At 51.0% G+C, this 15363-nt stretch overlaps 1 protein-coding gene and 1 long non-coding RNA gene across 2 annotated transcripts; one reads left to right on the top strand and one right to left on the bottom strand.

Annotated features, from left to right (window-relative positions):
- Window positions 1–2178: 2178 nt before the first annotated feature.
- On the bottom strand, window positions 2179–13576 carry FUT2 (fucosyltransferase 2). Its single transcript, XM_032323299.1, has 2 exons — window positions 13461–13576; window positions 2179–4619 (listed from the first exon to the last, which is right to left on the bottom strand). The coding sequence occupies exon 2, from the start codon at window positions 4615–4617 to the stop codon at window positions 3598–3600; it is 1020 nt and encodes a 339-aa protein (XP_032179190.1). The 5' UTR covers window positions 4618–4619; window positions 13461–13576; the 3' UTR covers window positions 2179–3597.
- On the top strand, window positions 11965–15031 carry LOC116578805. The gene is made up of 3 exons (XR_004281057.1): window positions 11965–13079; window positions 13573–13751; window positions 14025–15031. It is a non-coding gene; the product is annotated as an uncharacterized LOC116578805 (long non-coding RNA).
- Window positions 15032–15363: the final 332 nt, after the last annotated feature.

The raw sequence follows: 15363 nt of genomic DNA, 5'->3' as shown, positions 1-15363 counted from the left end.
CCACCATGACCTCACTGGTCCACCATCATTGCTTGCTGGTAGTGAAAATCAAACCCATTCTTCAAGGCATATCTTCAATATAGTCTTCACATCCTAGCTTTCTTGGCATTGTGATACAGAATCACACACACACACACACACACACACACATTTTTTTTTTTTAAGTAGGCTTGAACTCATGACTTCAAGATCAAGAGTTGCACGCTCTACCAACTGAGCCGGCTAGGCACCCCTTAGTATTTTTTTTTTTAAAGATTTTATTTATTTATTTGACAGAGAGAGATCACAGTAGGAGAGAGGAAGGGAAGAGATCACAGAGAGAGAGGAAGGGAAGCAGGCTCCCCGCTGAGCAGAGAGCCCGATGCGGGACTCCATCCCAGGACCCTGAGATCATGACCTGAGCCGAAGGCAGCGGCTTAACCCACTGAGCCACCCAGGCGCCCTGAAAGAGACTTTTGTAGGTGTCCAGGCAAAGGTGGTGGTGACCTGGATAGAGTGGTGGTGGTAGAGGAAGGAAAGGTCCAATTCAGGGTATATTTTGAAGGGAAAGTCGGCAGGACTTGCCGGTGGATGGAATGTGAGAGCAAGAATCTAGAGTGAGTTAAGTTTTTAGTCGAAGTGAATGGATAGTGCCGTGTACTGAGATGGGGATGGGCGGGGGAAGATCTGGGTGGTTAGAGTTATGGGGAGATGGGGTCATGACCATCTTTGGAAATGACTGCCAATCATGTTGTTGTTTTAACTGAGGACCATGCAATGCGTCCCCCAATACATTTAAAATGTACATTAAAAGAGAGAATGCCAAATGTATAGACAAAATAATTAAGGATTTATTTATTTTTAAAATAGCAAACCCTGGTCCAGCAACCATCACCCCATTCCAGCTGTATAAAATCACATGGGGGGCCACCTGACTGGCTCAGTGGGTACACCATTGACCCTTGTTCTCAGGGTCATGAGTTCATGAGTTCAGGTTGGGCATGGAGTCTACTTAAAGAAATAAAATAAAAAAATAAATAGAAAATCTAAATTCGGACCAGAAATTTGAATGAGTTAAATAGAGTTACTGAGGCAGAGACTTATCAGCACAATGGGTACTGTGGCACCATTCTGTGGGTACTAAGCCAAAAGGAAAGGGCTCCAAGAGAACCAGGTGGAGAGGCTGTGGGGCCTGCAAGATATGAGGTGGCCATCAGAGCGCAAATATTCTGCAGTACAAGCATGGGTCGTTCTTGCCATTGGGTGTGACCGCTTGACGTGCTTCAGTCACTGAAACACAAGTGGCAAACTTGTTTCTCCATATGCTCAATTTCGGAGCATCTTCCCAATCCTTATGTTCTTTCTTACATTTTTATTTAGTTTTTTAAAATTAATTGATTATTTATTTGAGAGAGAGAGAGAGTGCGAGCACTGAGGAAGAAGGGGAAGCAGAGTCCCTGCCAAGCAGAGAACCCGATGTGGGCTTTGATCCCAGGACCCTGAGATCATGACCTGAACAGAAGAAGGCAGAAGCTTAACCCGCTGAGCCACCCAGGCCCCGCCCCCCCCCCAACCCCAGTCCTAATATTCTTTAATTACCTTCCTTTCAGACCAACTCCGTGACCTTTCCGCCCGGCCTCAGGTCATTGGCCCATGGTGAATGCTTGACTCAAACAGCATTCTGATTGAGGCATCAAGATCTTTCAAGATTGTCAGACTGGCAGAGAGACACTAGCAGTATCTGCTGAGCCCTTGAAAGACCTCCTTGGCCCACCACCACTTTTTGCTAGGATTGTTACAGTAGCCTTCTCCCTGGTCTTCACCCCTCTCTCACCCCTACAGCCCTTCCTCCACACAGCAAATCAGATTGTGTTACTCCCCTGATAAGCACCCTCTGATGGCTTCCTCTTGGTCTTAGAATAAAACTCAAAGTCCTTGCCATGGTCCACTAGGCCTTTCATGGTCGACCCTGATAACTTCTCTCCCTCCTGTCTCTATGTGTTCCAGCCACACTGGCCTGGTTCCGCTCTCATGTATAACCAGATTCCCCCTGCCACAGGGCCTTTGCGTATGGGATCTCAAGTCAGGTGGGGACATTCAAGTTTTGCCTAGATCATGCCCAAGTCACAAAAGTGTCCGCAGATAAAGAGAATCTTCGATTTATTTTATCTCTGGCTATATCACAAATGACTCCAGAACTTCACAGCATTGAACAATTGTATTGTTATGCTCACAGACTGAATCAAGAATCAAGATAGGGCTGCTCTCTGCCACACATTGTCAGGAACCTCAGCTGGTTGCTAGACTGACTTGAACGACATGTGGCAGCACATCTGATGCCCACCCTGAACTCGGAAATTGACCTCAGCTAAGACTGCTGATTGGAGCACCCACCCGTGGCCCCAGAGTGGGGCTGGGCTTCCTCATAGCATGGAGGCTGCTTTCATGATGTTGACAACTGAGGGGAACTGTACTCCACAAAAACAACAGAGGCATGAGGCCTCCACCAACACCGCATGGAGAAGAGAGCCCCCAGCTGACCCACAAGATTGTGGGAAATCCTAAATTGCTGTAACTTCAAGCCACTATGTTTTGTTAATCCAACCTTTGCTAGCAAGGATGCTGTTAGATGCACCACCACAGACACTTAAAAAGAACAGACTCTTCAAGTTCACTGAGCCCTGCTGGGTTCTGGGTTCTCACCAGGAATCATCCTAAGCCCTAGGAAGCCAGGGTTGCAAAATTGGGGCGGGAGGTCTTAGAAGCACACCAGCTACTGGCCAGTAGGGCGGCACTCTTGGGAAAACTGGGGAAAAGGTCTCAAGTCTGGGCAGATGCACTAGAAAACAGTGAGCCCTCCGGGTGGACACGGTACCAGGGACACGTGGCTTGGAGAGTAGGCTGTTGAATCTCCCAGAGCTCCATCAACCCCCTTGGCCAAATGCCTTTGTGCAGCAAACAACGCACACAATTCAGGGATTCTCCGTTTTGTGTTGCATCTTCTTTCTCGTTAGGAGCACCTGTTCTCTTTCTGCAAGCCTCCATGTCTTCCAGAGGAGGCGATCAACTCCCCAGCTGGAGAGAGCAAAGATTTATTGATCCGAAGCTAAACCAATCCCAGGGTCTTCTTCACTTTGCCCTCTAATGGGTCAGGTGGGCGCTTAACACACTTCCGGTCAATGAGCTATGCAGGGGCTGGGAGGGCAGGGTGGAAATTGCTGGAGGGCTTTGAAATCTTTCTCTCATTCTTCAAAAGGGTCCCAAGAATGAAGCTCTTTTTGCTGCCTCATGACGAGGCTGTCTGTATGTGACACCCGGTTATGTGGCAGCCCTTTTGGGACCATGAGGGAGCCAGTCTGAGAGGAGTTGACAGCAGTTGAACACGAGAGATGGAACAGGGGTCACCGATGACACTGCTGTGCTGCTGACTTAACTAACCCCAGAGATGCCCCAACTTTGGGTCCTGTTGTAGAGGACACATAAATAGGTTAATTCAGCAAGTCAGTGACTTTTGATGCAGGAAGGAAGTGTCCTGGTACATGTAACAATATGTTCCCTGTGCCTTGGGGATCTGCTCTTGGAGCCAGCAAAGGAGGAGGGGCCAAGGGCCGCCTAATATCAGTGCTTGAGTAGTGGGGAGAGGTCTGCCTGGATCCCAATCCACTCAGGCAGGAAAGCTGCCTCTGGCTTAAAGAGTTTGAGGAAGGGGGAGTCCGGCAGGGTGTAATTGGCTAGGTAGATGGTCTCGCCACCCGCGAGGTAGGCAGCCCAGATTCCAAATGTCCCAATGGTCATGATGGTGTGGTTACACTGCGTGAGCAGCGCAAAGTCCTTGGCAGGGGAGTTCTCGATGCCATTGCCCGCGAACACCACGTCCCCCAGGGAGGCGTCGATGTTCTCCCGACACCAGGTCATGCCATTGCTGGAGACCACAAAGACGGGGGAGTCGTAGCGGGCCCGGAACCAGGCCAGGGCCTGCTCCAGGTACCGCCGGTCAGCGACCACGCCCTTCCACACCTGCGGCATGACGTGCACGTAGTCCCCCCGGCGCACGTGGACTCCCACAAAGGTGCTTGGCTGTCTCCCATTCACCTGCAGGCCCCTTAGAAATTTCTGGGCGTCCTCCCTCACGTGGTCGTGCAAGGTGAACTCCTGCAGGATCTCGTCTCGCAGGTGGTGGTAGAAGGTCCAGGAGCAGGGGTAGCCGGTGAGGCGCACGTACTCCCCGGGGATGTGGCGGTAGCGCTCCTCCATCCAGTCGTTCAGGTGGTAGTTCTGCCAGGGGATGCGGCCGGCCGTGCTGCCGTGCAGGACCGGGAGGCTGATCCGGAAGATGGGGGCCAGCGTGCTGTGCATCTCGGCCGGGATGAAGGCCGGCCGCCCGTTCATCTTGGCCAGGGCGTACAGGGTGGCGTACTCGCCCATCTGGTTCCCAAGGCGGCCAATGGCGTTGATCGTCCACATGCCCCGGGGCAGCTGGCTCGTGGGACTTTCCGTCGCCAAAACCAGCGCGTCAATGTCCCATGTGGGGCGAATCTTCGCTAGCCGTTGCTGAATGTGAAATATGGTGGAAGCCGTGAAGACAAAGAGGACGAAGTGGACCATGGGGAAGAAGAAAGGCGTCTGATTGCTGAGCATGGCTGTCAGGGAAGGGAGAGCAGGGAATGTTAGCTGGGGGGTGGGGTGGGGTGGGGTGGGGAGGTGGGGTTGGGGTATTTGGAGGCCCTAGTGGGGTTCATGAATGTGCAAGGACAGCTGTGTGTGCAGATACTGTGTGTGTGTGTGTATGTGTGCAGATGGCTTTGCTGTGTGTGTGTGTGTCTCCAGGAGCGTGAACACTCAGATGCGTGTACGGAGGTGGGTCTCCAGAGGGTGTGATGGGAGTGTGTTTACATGCAGTTCATATGCTCCTGTTTACAGGATCTGACTACACCGTGTGTATTCACATACGGCCCGTGCATTGCAAGAGTGTGTGTGCGCGTGCATACGGGTATCTACACACTGTATACCTATGTGGGTGGGTGTACATTTGCCTACATTTAACGGATATGTGTACGTTGTTTTGTAGAAAAGTATCTATCTTGTGTACATACATGGGTGTGTACGCTATATAATATAATGTGGACATATATACACACACATGAACACACGTTATGTATATATACCTTGTATGTTTGAATGTGGGTGTTTATAGCTTGAATATACATACATGGGTGTCTACAGATAGGGAGTACACGTGTATAAACCTACTATTTACTGGGGATCCAGTTCCTAGAGAGGTCCATCTTTGCATGCCCTGCCTACCTATATTTCCTTTGAAGGGAAATGGCCCAACCCATCCTGAATTCAACCATGTAGCTTGCCTACCCTCCTGGCCACAGCCAACCCAAGCACAAGATAAACACCGGGTTCCACGGTGGCTTTGCCATTTACTGGTCACGACAGGTTGTAGGCCGGCTCTAAAAGATGAGTTGGTCAATTCTCTCTCGAATATTTTTACTGAAAGGTCAGAAGGCAACTGGCAGGTGAGAGTTGGTTTTCTTCTCCCCCGGGTGTCCGACACCCAGTTGAATTCAACAATTCAATTAGATTTTGGCATTGTCTACCTGACTTAGTATCAGATCTGAGAGGTTAAAGAGTTCAGTCCCACTTCATACACCCCCTATAAGTCCTGAGTCATTCATGCTTCTTTTGACTGGTAGGTTATAAACTGACCCCCTCCTTAGGTTTGATAGTCTCCTAAAATGGCTGGCAGAACTCAGAAAGGCACTTTGCGTAATGTTTACCAGTTTATGATAAAGAAGACAGATGAATAACCAGAAGTAATACGTAGGTAAGATCCAGAGGGAGCTTCTATCTCCCTGGACCACCTTCCTGGCTCATGGCTGTGTTTGCCAACTCAAAGGCTCTCCAAAACCCATTTAGGGATTTTATGGAGGTTTCATTATGTAGACACGCTTGATTAAATCATCAGTCACTGGTGATTAACTTAATCTTCAGTCCTTCTCCCCTCCCCGGAGGTTGGGGGCTGGAGACTGAAGTTCGGAAGTTCGAATCTCTTCAAGCTTGGTCTTTCTGGTGACCAGACCCTGAAGCTACCTAGGGCCCTGAGAAGAGTCACCTCATCAAAGCAGAAGACACTCCTATCAGCCTATCACTCAGGAAATGCCAAGGGTTTCAGGAGCCATGTGCTGGAACTAGGGACAAAGACCAAATACCATTGTAGGAGACCACAGCAGGTGATGTTGAGAGAGGCGGGGCTAGAGTGGCTGGGACAGGTCAGATGCAGGCTGAAGCAGAGGTAGCCAGTAACGGGGAGACACCTGAAGGGATGTGCAGAGACATAAAGAGAACTGGCCAAGAAAACCCAGAGAAAATCGCCTGCATATACTTATACAGCCTGTTCTTTTCAACTCTGGTTTTAACAGAAATCAGTTCCAGGAGTGGGGTGGTTGCACTGGATGGACCTTCCGAGAGCACATGGGATTTACCGTAGTATCAAAGGAGGTAGGGGACATTGAGAATTCTCCATCCCAGGCCATACAAGTTGGACCAGTGATCTGTAGAGCAAAGCTGTTCATGAAGCTCCTACCCTGGGACTCCCTGAAACAAAGTAAAAGCCCCCAAAGGAGAGGGGTTTGAAGATACGGTTGTTGAGCATAATCCAAACAGTTGAAAGTGGAAGAAAGCAGGGAATGAGTTGGTGCTGACTCCCTATTACATGGCAGAAGCCAGTCAGGACACGTGGAACAAGCAAGATGACTTAGGATGACTACAGTTAACACTTTATTAAAGACTGTATCCAGGAATGACCAATGGGCTTTGTCATTCCACAGTCCAGGCTGGAACAACACTTGTACCATGTTGCCACAGTCAGAAGTCCAGGATTGGCCATTGAACAACTGTGGAACTGGAAAAATGGGAATGGGGAGATGTGGGAAGAGTCAGAAGAATGAGACGTTTCTGCTTTCCTAGCTCTTCCAAAGGCTTCCCTCTTCCTTCCCTGTGCACGAGAGCTTCCCAATCATTCTTTTTAAAACCCTTCTCCTGAGCAGGGTTTAATCAAAGCATATCCTGGAGGCTGTGCGCAAAGGTAGATTCAAGATGAAAGGTTTCTGGTTAACGTGGTCCAGGGCTTGGGTTCCTGGTTGAAGTATTGACTCAAGTGGCCATTAAGAAGAGAATAGTGGGGCGAAATCAAGCAGGGCATGACCTGGTTCAACCTGGGAAGCCTCCAGAACCTGTGCAGGTGTGGTCCTTAATGATTATAGCCAATGAAAGTTGGCACGGGCCCTCATATAGCAATATCCCTGTTTCTAACTCATTGCTACCATCATCACCCACTAAGATCACATGCATTACCTTTCTTTCTCTAAGTTTTTATTTATTTGAGAGAGAGGGAGAGAGATAGTGATAGAGAGCATGAGCAGGGAGGAGAGGGAGAAGCAGGCTCCCCACTGGCAGGGAACCTGACATGGGGCTCCATCCCAGGACCCCAAGATCATGACCTGAGCTCAAGGCAGATACTTCACCAAGCCACCCAGGCGTTCTGCATGATCTCTCCAGAAGAAACTCCAGTTTCTCCACTAGATGCCTGGGTTTGAGTTAAACCAACTCAGGTGGGGTCTGGGCCCACGGGTCATCATCGGATGTTGAGTTTGAACCCCAAGTGAACTCCTGGATGGTAAAACCTCCTCTTGTCCCATTCGTCTTGAATGTAAAGAGCCAGGGAGGCTGGATTTGCTGAATAAAGTTCACTTCACAACCGAGCTGATGCTGAGGATTCTGTCTTCCCGGTCAAAGTTCCAGATCAGGCCCCTTCCTCATGGCCACCGGAAGTGAAGCTTCTGCTCCCTAAGCCCAACACAGAATGCACTTCGCTCAGGAACCACACGGACCCATAACTCCGCGGCTACCGGCACACGCTCTGGTCACAGGCTACTGACTGCAGGCTCCCACCCTCATTAGCTGTGGGATTCTGGACAAGTAACTCTACCTTTCTGAGGATTCAAACCATCTGGCGTTGGTGGTATAGTGGTGAGCATAGCTGCCTTCCAAACCATCTGGCCTGAGGACTAAACCAATACCTTTTGAGATCCTCACGTACAAAGCAAACAGTGCTGTTTTGTGGGGGCTCTGGGCCAGGCACCATTTTCACACTGGTCATGGTCATGGTCAAATCTAGCATTTAGGTCACAGAATTTGGAGGAGTCACACGTGGAGGATGGATGAGATGGAAACCTACAAGAGGAATGAATTTCACTCCGAGGTTGGTGAGTTCTGGAACGAGCCAGGGTAGCCCCGCACTACCAGGTATAGACATGGTGGACTAAGCTGACTTTGGGGACTGTCCCTCTGAGTAGTGGGTGAGTATGTGCGGTTCTCCTTACCCTGAGGAATGTCCGATTTTTTTTTTATTATTATTATGGGGATGAGGGTCTGAGATAAAGCATATGTATGACAGCAACCAAAGCATAGACTGGATCAAGGAACTATATTGTTGCTCCCCCAACCCATAGACCTTGTGCACTGTGTGTTGGATTGTGTCTTTCTGCAGTAGGTATATTGAATGATAACTCCTTTTTTTTTTTTAAAGACTTTATTATTGGGGTGCCTGGGTGGCTCAGTGGGTTAAGCCTCTGCCTTCGGCTCCGGTCATGATCTCAGGGTCCTGGAATCAAGCCCTGCATCAGGCTCTCTGCTCAGCGGGGAGCCTGCTTCTCCCTCTCTCTCTGCCTGCCTCTTGCCTACTTGTGATCTCTCTCTATATATATCAAGTAAATAAATAAATGAAATCTTTTTTTAAGATTTTTTTAAATCTTTAAAATAAAGATTTAAAAAGATTTCATTTATGGGGCACCTGGGTGGTTCAGTGGTTTAAGCCTCTGCCTTCAGCTCGGGTCATGATCTCAGGGTCCTGGGATAGAGCCCCACATCGGGCTCCCTGCTCAGCAGGGAGCCTGCTTCCCCCTCTCTCTCTCCCTGCCTCTCTCTCTGCCTACTTGTGATCTCTGTCTATCAAATAAATAACTAAAAATCTTTAAAAAAAAAGATTTCATTTATTTATATTTAAATTATTTATTTTATAATATAATAAATAAATCATAATTTATATTATATGTTATATAAAATATATATAATATAATATATAATGTATTATATATTATATTATTATATTATAATTATATATTATTATATATTATATATAATTAAGACAATATATTCTTATATTCTTATATATTATTTATTATTATATAATATATATTATATTTTATTTATTCATTTAATCTTTAAAGATTTAAAAAAAATTAAAAAATATTTCATTTATTTATTTGACAGAGAGAGACACAGAGAGAGGGAGGGAACACAAGCAGGGGGAGTGGGAGAAGAAGCAGACTTCCTTGGGCCAAGCAGGCAGCCTGATGTGGGGCTGGAGCCTGATGTGGGGCTCGATCCCAGGATGCTGGGATCATGACCTGAGCTGAAGGCAGACGCTTAACAATTAAGCCACCCAGGCACCCAGTCGAAGGCTAACTCGTGATACTAAAAGATATGACTTCATCTGGGGACAGGGGTCTTCAGAGAAGTGACCAAGTTAAAACGAGGTCATCTTAAGGTTGACGCTAATTCAACATGACCAGTATCTTATAAAAAAAACTAAAACAGGGCACTCAGTTGGCTGAGCAACTGCCTTCTGCTAAGGTCATGATCCTGGAGCCCCAGGATCGAGTTCCGCATCGGTCGGGGGGGGGGTCCCCTGCTCAGCAAGGGGTCTGCTTCTCCCTCTGACCTTCTCCCTCTCATGCTTGCTTGCTCTCATTCCCTTTCTCTCTCAAATAAGTAAATAAAATCTTAAAAAAACAAATAAATAAAAGCAAAACTAGAACACAACCCATGGTATATCGTGTGATCTGTGGGCCTCTTTATTGCCAGCTCATGATGTGTGGGCTTGGGGGACGGCTCAAGAGACCCATCTGTGTCAAGCAGATTCTCCCCCTTGGGAATCTGAAGTCAGAAGCAGAGAGAGGGTGGCTGGCTGGCGGTGGGACTGGTGGCCAATCAGCCTATTAGGACCCACGCGCACCCATACTAAGTAAGATGCCATACTAAGGGCCAGAGAAATCCATGAACACAGGGGATTCGAACTGAGAATAAAAAGAGGGTCCTGAGGGAAAAATGGACAGTATGACTGCACCCCTGATGGCTTCCTGGTTCCTGTTTCCTCGAGGCCACCTGCACTTACATTCCTGTCCGGGTCCCAGCACGACTCCTCATGACTCTGGGTAGAAGGAACTGTCTGGAGGCTGGGAGGCAGGAGGAAGCTGGGGAAAGAGGGGCCAGTCCAGGTAGGAGGAGGGAGTGCTCCCTGTGGAGTAGCCTCGTGCCTTCTTCCCACTTGTTCTGGGTGTTTCTCTCTTCCTTTTGCCAACTAGATTGTGAGCCTTCGAAGGGTAAGGAGTCGACCTGGCTCCTCTGTCTCGTTCCGAATTTACCAAGTGTGGGACGGGACAATAGGCACCAAGGGAAATGCTTGTGGGAGGGCGGAAGGATGGAGGGAAGGAGAGAGGAAAGAGATGGAAAAAGAGACAGGGAAAATGAAAGAAAAGGAACTAGACTGAGAGGAAGACAAGGACAGAGCCAGAGAGAGCAGGAGGAGAGAAAGACAAAGAGAGATGGAGACACAGAGAGAAAGAGGGAGACCGGGAGAGAGACAGAACGGAAAAACCGTAAGAGACAGAGTGAGAGACGGAAAGAGAGGGACAGAGAAATAAAACAGGCGGGATGGACCTGCCCGCACTCAGTCCAGCTCTGTCCCCTGTTCTGTCCCAATTCTGCATCTCCAAGTGAGTCCCTGTTGGGATCATTCAGTCCCAGTCTCCTGATCACACACACAGCTCCGCGAAGGAAGGGACAGCGTCAGTCTTATTCCTTCTGTGTCCCCGGCAGCCCCCGGACATGGGGCTCAACACACAGTAGGTGCGCAGGAAATGGAGGCAGAAGGAATGTGGGTCTGTGTCCACCTGTCAGGACCCAGTCATGCTCCATCTGTTGCTTTTCCTCCTTACCTCAAGTGTCTGCCAACATCTTCCTGCGTTGAGTTCTCTTTTTTTTTTTTTCTTCTGAATCCATTTCCCAGCATCAAGTAGGTAAAGAAATGAATACTGGAAGGATGACCTTCACAATCAAACCTTATAATTTCTGAGCTCGCCCTGAATATCCCCTGGAAATACGTTGAAAGCAGACAGAAAGACAAGAAGGCTAGTTCTGTTCGGGGGGGGGGGGGGCCAGAAGGAAGACAGAATGTTCTAGAACAGAGTCTCTCTCAGCTTCCTTGGTGGTTTCCTGCTTCCTCCCTCGGGAAGAGGGAGGGTCCACTGTTGAGGGCCTAAGGGAAACACCTGCAGACCCTGGCCCCCCTGTCCTTGAGCCAGGCTGCGGGGAGAGGAGGGAGGGAGGTTTACAGGGTTAAGTAAGGCCAGTGTCTGGGAGTGGGGGCAGATCTGGAGAGAAGCTCAGGGTAATGCCGTCATCAGCCTCTGGTTGGCTATATGACCTTGACCGAGGGCCTTTACTTCTCAGTGTTGTCATCTAAAACTTGGGGCTTATTGCTCTCCAGGGCTGTGTGAGCTCAACGTGGGTTCAGAAATCCAAACTGGATGCTTAAGGGCGTGGCCCAGTCCTGTAGGTGGTGCAAACAGGCCCATTTGAAAGCAAAGGCAAAGTGAGGCTCAGGGACTAGTCAGAGAGGGGCCTGGGGGGCAATCCTGGGGAAAGGCCAGAGCTGGGGCGCAGAGCTGGGCACAGGGAGTCTGGCAGAGCGGCTGGCCCCCCCGACACCCGTGGGGAGGTTTGGGGGACTGCCAACAGCCAACCAGCCAGCCCCGGGGAGAGGCTTAATGGAAAACCCGGCTGCTTGGGGCAAGTGGGAGGAGCCTGCTTTCCCCACCACACCCCCTTCCTGGAAGTCAGAAAGTGCACCTCATTATAGGTCCTGGGTACCTGCAGCCTCACGCAGGTTGCGGCCAGCGAGGAAGGGAGGGGCAAGAGGAAGGGTCATAGGGCACCGGCAGGGCTCAGTCGGTTCCGCTCAGGTCATGATCCCGGGGTCCTGGAATCGAACCCCGCGTCTGACTCCCTGCTCAGTGGGGAGGCTGCTTCCCCCTCCCTCGGTCCCTCGGCTCTAGCTCGTGCTCGCCCCCTCTTGCTCCATCTCAAATAAATAGGTAAAATCTTAAAAAAAAAAAAAAGAAAAGAAAAGAAAAGAAAAAAAAGAGGAAGGGTCAAGATCCCTTCCTTCATCCGGGTCCCCTGGCTGCCGTCCCTTGGGCGATTGCCCCAGGCCGAGTGGAGAACCTCGGGGCCCCAACTTTGAAGAAGGAGCCCAGCCTCCAGGTCCCTCGGAAAAATGGGGCCACCAATATCTATCCGTAATTTCTTTTAAACTCTCGGTCTCAAGTTCCAGGATGAACCTAGTCCTCTCCGTCCTCCCCCCATCTGGAGCCTAGCCCCAGGCGCCTCCCCGCCCCCATCCGTCTCCATCCCGCGAGCTGGCCTGGCCCCCTCCTCAGCTCACCGCCCTCCCCGGGCTTCCCAACCCCACCCAGCCAAGCATTGCCACCAAGAAATAACTCCGTCTCCCACGTCCCGAGGCCCAGTGGTCACACCCTGTGATTTGCGTGTCTGGTCTCCTCCGCACGGAAAGCCCCCTCCCTACCCCTTCGCAGCCTCTCCCCCAGGTAAGCCCAGATCACCCAGTTCAGTCCCCTCCCTACCGCTCTGGGCACTGCTGGTTTGTCCTGTCATTCCCACAGCCCGGAATTCACACTGTAAGCACTCCTCTGGGGAAGGACTTGGGACACAGAAGTAAGGCCACCACTTTCAAGCCCCCACCGTGATTCCCAGGACTGGAACGGAAGGTGTGACTCCGGAGCCAGGGATCCCTGGGGCCACGGTCGGCGAGTGGGGGGGAGGGGAGTTGGGGACTCTGAGGACCCCTGGGTCCTGTGGTTGGGTCCCGCGTCCCTCCCGGAGGTGGGGGAGCAGACCCCGAGAAGCGACCAGGAAACTCAAGTACTACAGGGCTGCACAGTGATGCTCAGGTAGGTTCCAGGAAACGGTTGATGGAGGGAGGGAGCTGGCAGCCTGAGGTGGGGGAGGGGAGAGTGGGGGGTGATGGAGGACAGTGGACGGTGATGGAGGAGGGTGGGGTTCAGGTAACAGATCTGCTAGGAGGGAAGGTGAGGGTAGCCCAGAGGGGAGACGGCTGGGGGCCTGGAAGCGGGGGGGGGCGCCTGGGCTGTAAAGGGTGGACCCTCTCTTTTTGGAGACTCAGAGGAGGGCGCATCCCAGAGGAGGGATTCCTGAGTTCGAGTGTGTCCCAGCTCCTGCCCCGTGAGCGCGCGTGCATATGTGTGTGCGCGCGTGTTCTCGCCCGCTTGCTGGGGGTCGGAGAGAGCCCCTCCACCCCCACCGTCTCTCACCTGATTCTGGCAGCAGGAATTGGGGTAGCCGGCGATGTGGCTGCTCTGCGAGCAGATCAGGGTGCTTCCACCCGTGAGGTCAAGTCCTCACTCGGAAATCTGACCCTCCCAGCACTAGTGGCGGGAAAACCCCGCCCAGGATCTACCTGGCCTCCCCCGGCAGTAGGGAGGCGGGGTGAGCTGGGCTTGGGGAGCCAGGTATGCCCGGAGCCCCGCCTCCTCCCTCCCTACGTGACCGCTGGGAAGCAGGCCAGGAAGACTCTCCGGAGGAGGAGGACTGAGTCCCCATAGGTCAGCCTCTTCCAGACTCAGCCCTGTCAGGGTCCTGCTTTTATTTATTTCGGCAATAACGGGAGCGTTTGCGTGGTCTGTCAGCCTCATTCCGTCTTCACAATTCCGTGACCCTCCAGTACTGAGGGGGATACCGAAGCACAGACAGGGGAAGTAACTTGCTCAAAGTCGCACAGCTAGGAAGTCAGAGAAGCCAGAATTCCAAAGCAGGCAGGCCAGAATTTTGGAAAACACCTGGCAAATACCAACTCTTCTCACTTTCCCTGCTTTCAGAGAGGATTCTCAGGAACTCAGAATCCCGTAATCGTCTATCAGCCGGCCAGGCTATGCTGGTCTACCGCTGCCAAAATCAAATGCCAAGATCAAGGAGGAACTTTTCCGGGGAGGGAATGAGGCAGGCACCTCCAGAGCGCCCCACCCCCAACAATCCTAACATTGAAACAGGGTGGAGCAGCCCCTCCTGGTCCCTCAGTGAGGCGACAGGAGGCTTGCTGCACCCGCTGTAAATCTCACAGTCCACTCCTTCGCTGCAAAATAAGAAACCGAATCTGATCAAGTCTCCGGGGTGAGCGCCTCCAGAAAACAGGAGGATAGAGTTGCCCCGTGAATGGACACCATGAGGGCATCAGGAGCCAAATCCAGAGTGTGGGACTGTCTACAGGACCACGTGACCTGGTTTCCCTGACTTTGGAGAAAAAGAAAAAGATGAAGAAGCAAGGGGAGCCTTATAATATATGCAGAGCAGATCTTGGGCTCAGAAATGTATAAATGGATTTTTTTTTAACCTATATGGGTGTCTGACCAGATATCCGAAAGTCACCAGGGTGCGGGACACGTCTGTCCTATGTCATCTTTAGCAGTGTTGATCCTCAGTCACTAAGAGCTGCAGTAACATCAGACAACCACTGTGACAACTATAAATTCCTCCTAGATGCCCAGAATGCCCCCAGGACAGTACTCCCCAATTGAGGATAGCCTTGTACCCCTTCAGCAGGACCAGCAGCTAGTAAATGCTTAGCAACCAGCTCTGGGCTGGCGGGCGTGGAGGTGGTGGGAATCCCTGCTAAGTAGTGTTTGCCAATTTCCACAGTGTAAAGATCACACACCCCCAGCCCGCCTTCCTCCTGCCCATTCATCTTCAGTGCTTCTGATTGGAGCGTGGGCACACCTCCAACATACTGGGGGTCAGGTTCTGGACAACCACTGTAAAGTAAATATCGTGGGTGCCTGGGGGGCTCAGCTGGTCAAGAGGCTGCCTTTGGCTCAGGTCATGATCCTGGGATTCTGGGATCAAGCCTCAGTGGGGATTCTGCTTCTCCCTCTCCGCCATCCCTCTCCCCTTCTCATTCTCTTTCACATGCTCTCTCTCTCTCAAATAAATAAATAAAATCTTAATATATACAAAAAGATACTCACCTTAATTAAAAAATGCTTTATGGGGGCGCCTGGGTGGCTCAGTCGGTTAGGCCTCTGCCTTCGGCACAGGTCATGATATCAGGGTCCTGGGATCGAGCCCTGCATCTGGCTCTCTGCACAGTGGGGAGCCTGCTTCAACCCCTCTCTCTGCCCTGCCCCTCTGCCTGCTTGTGATCTCTCTCTCTCTCTGTTAAAT

This window comes from Mustela erminea, chromosome 19 (assembly GCF_009829155.1).
Source record: "Mustela erminea isolate mMusErm1 chromosome 19, mMusErm1.Pri, whole genome shotgun sequence".
In the NCBI taxonomy this organism is placed as follows: Eukaryota; Metazoa; Chordata; class Mammalia; order Carnivora; family Mustelidae; genus Mustela; species Mustela erminea.
The sequence above is the reverse complement of the archived record's forward strand: the minus strand, read 5'-3'. Positions and strand labels throughout refer to the sequence as shown.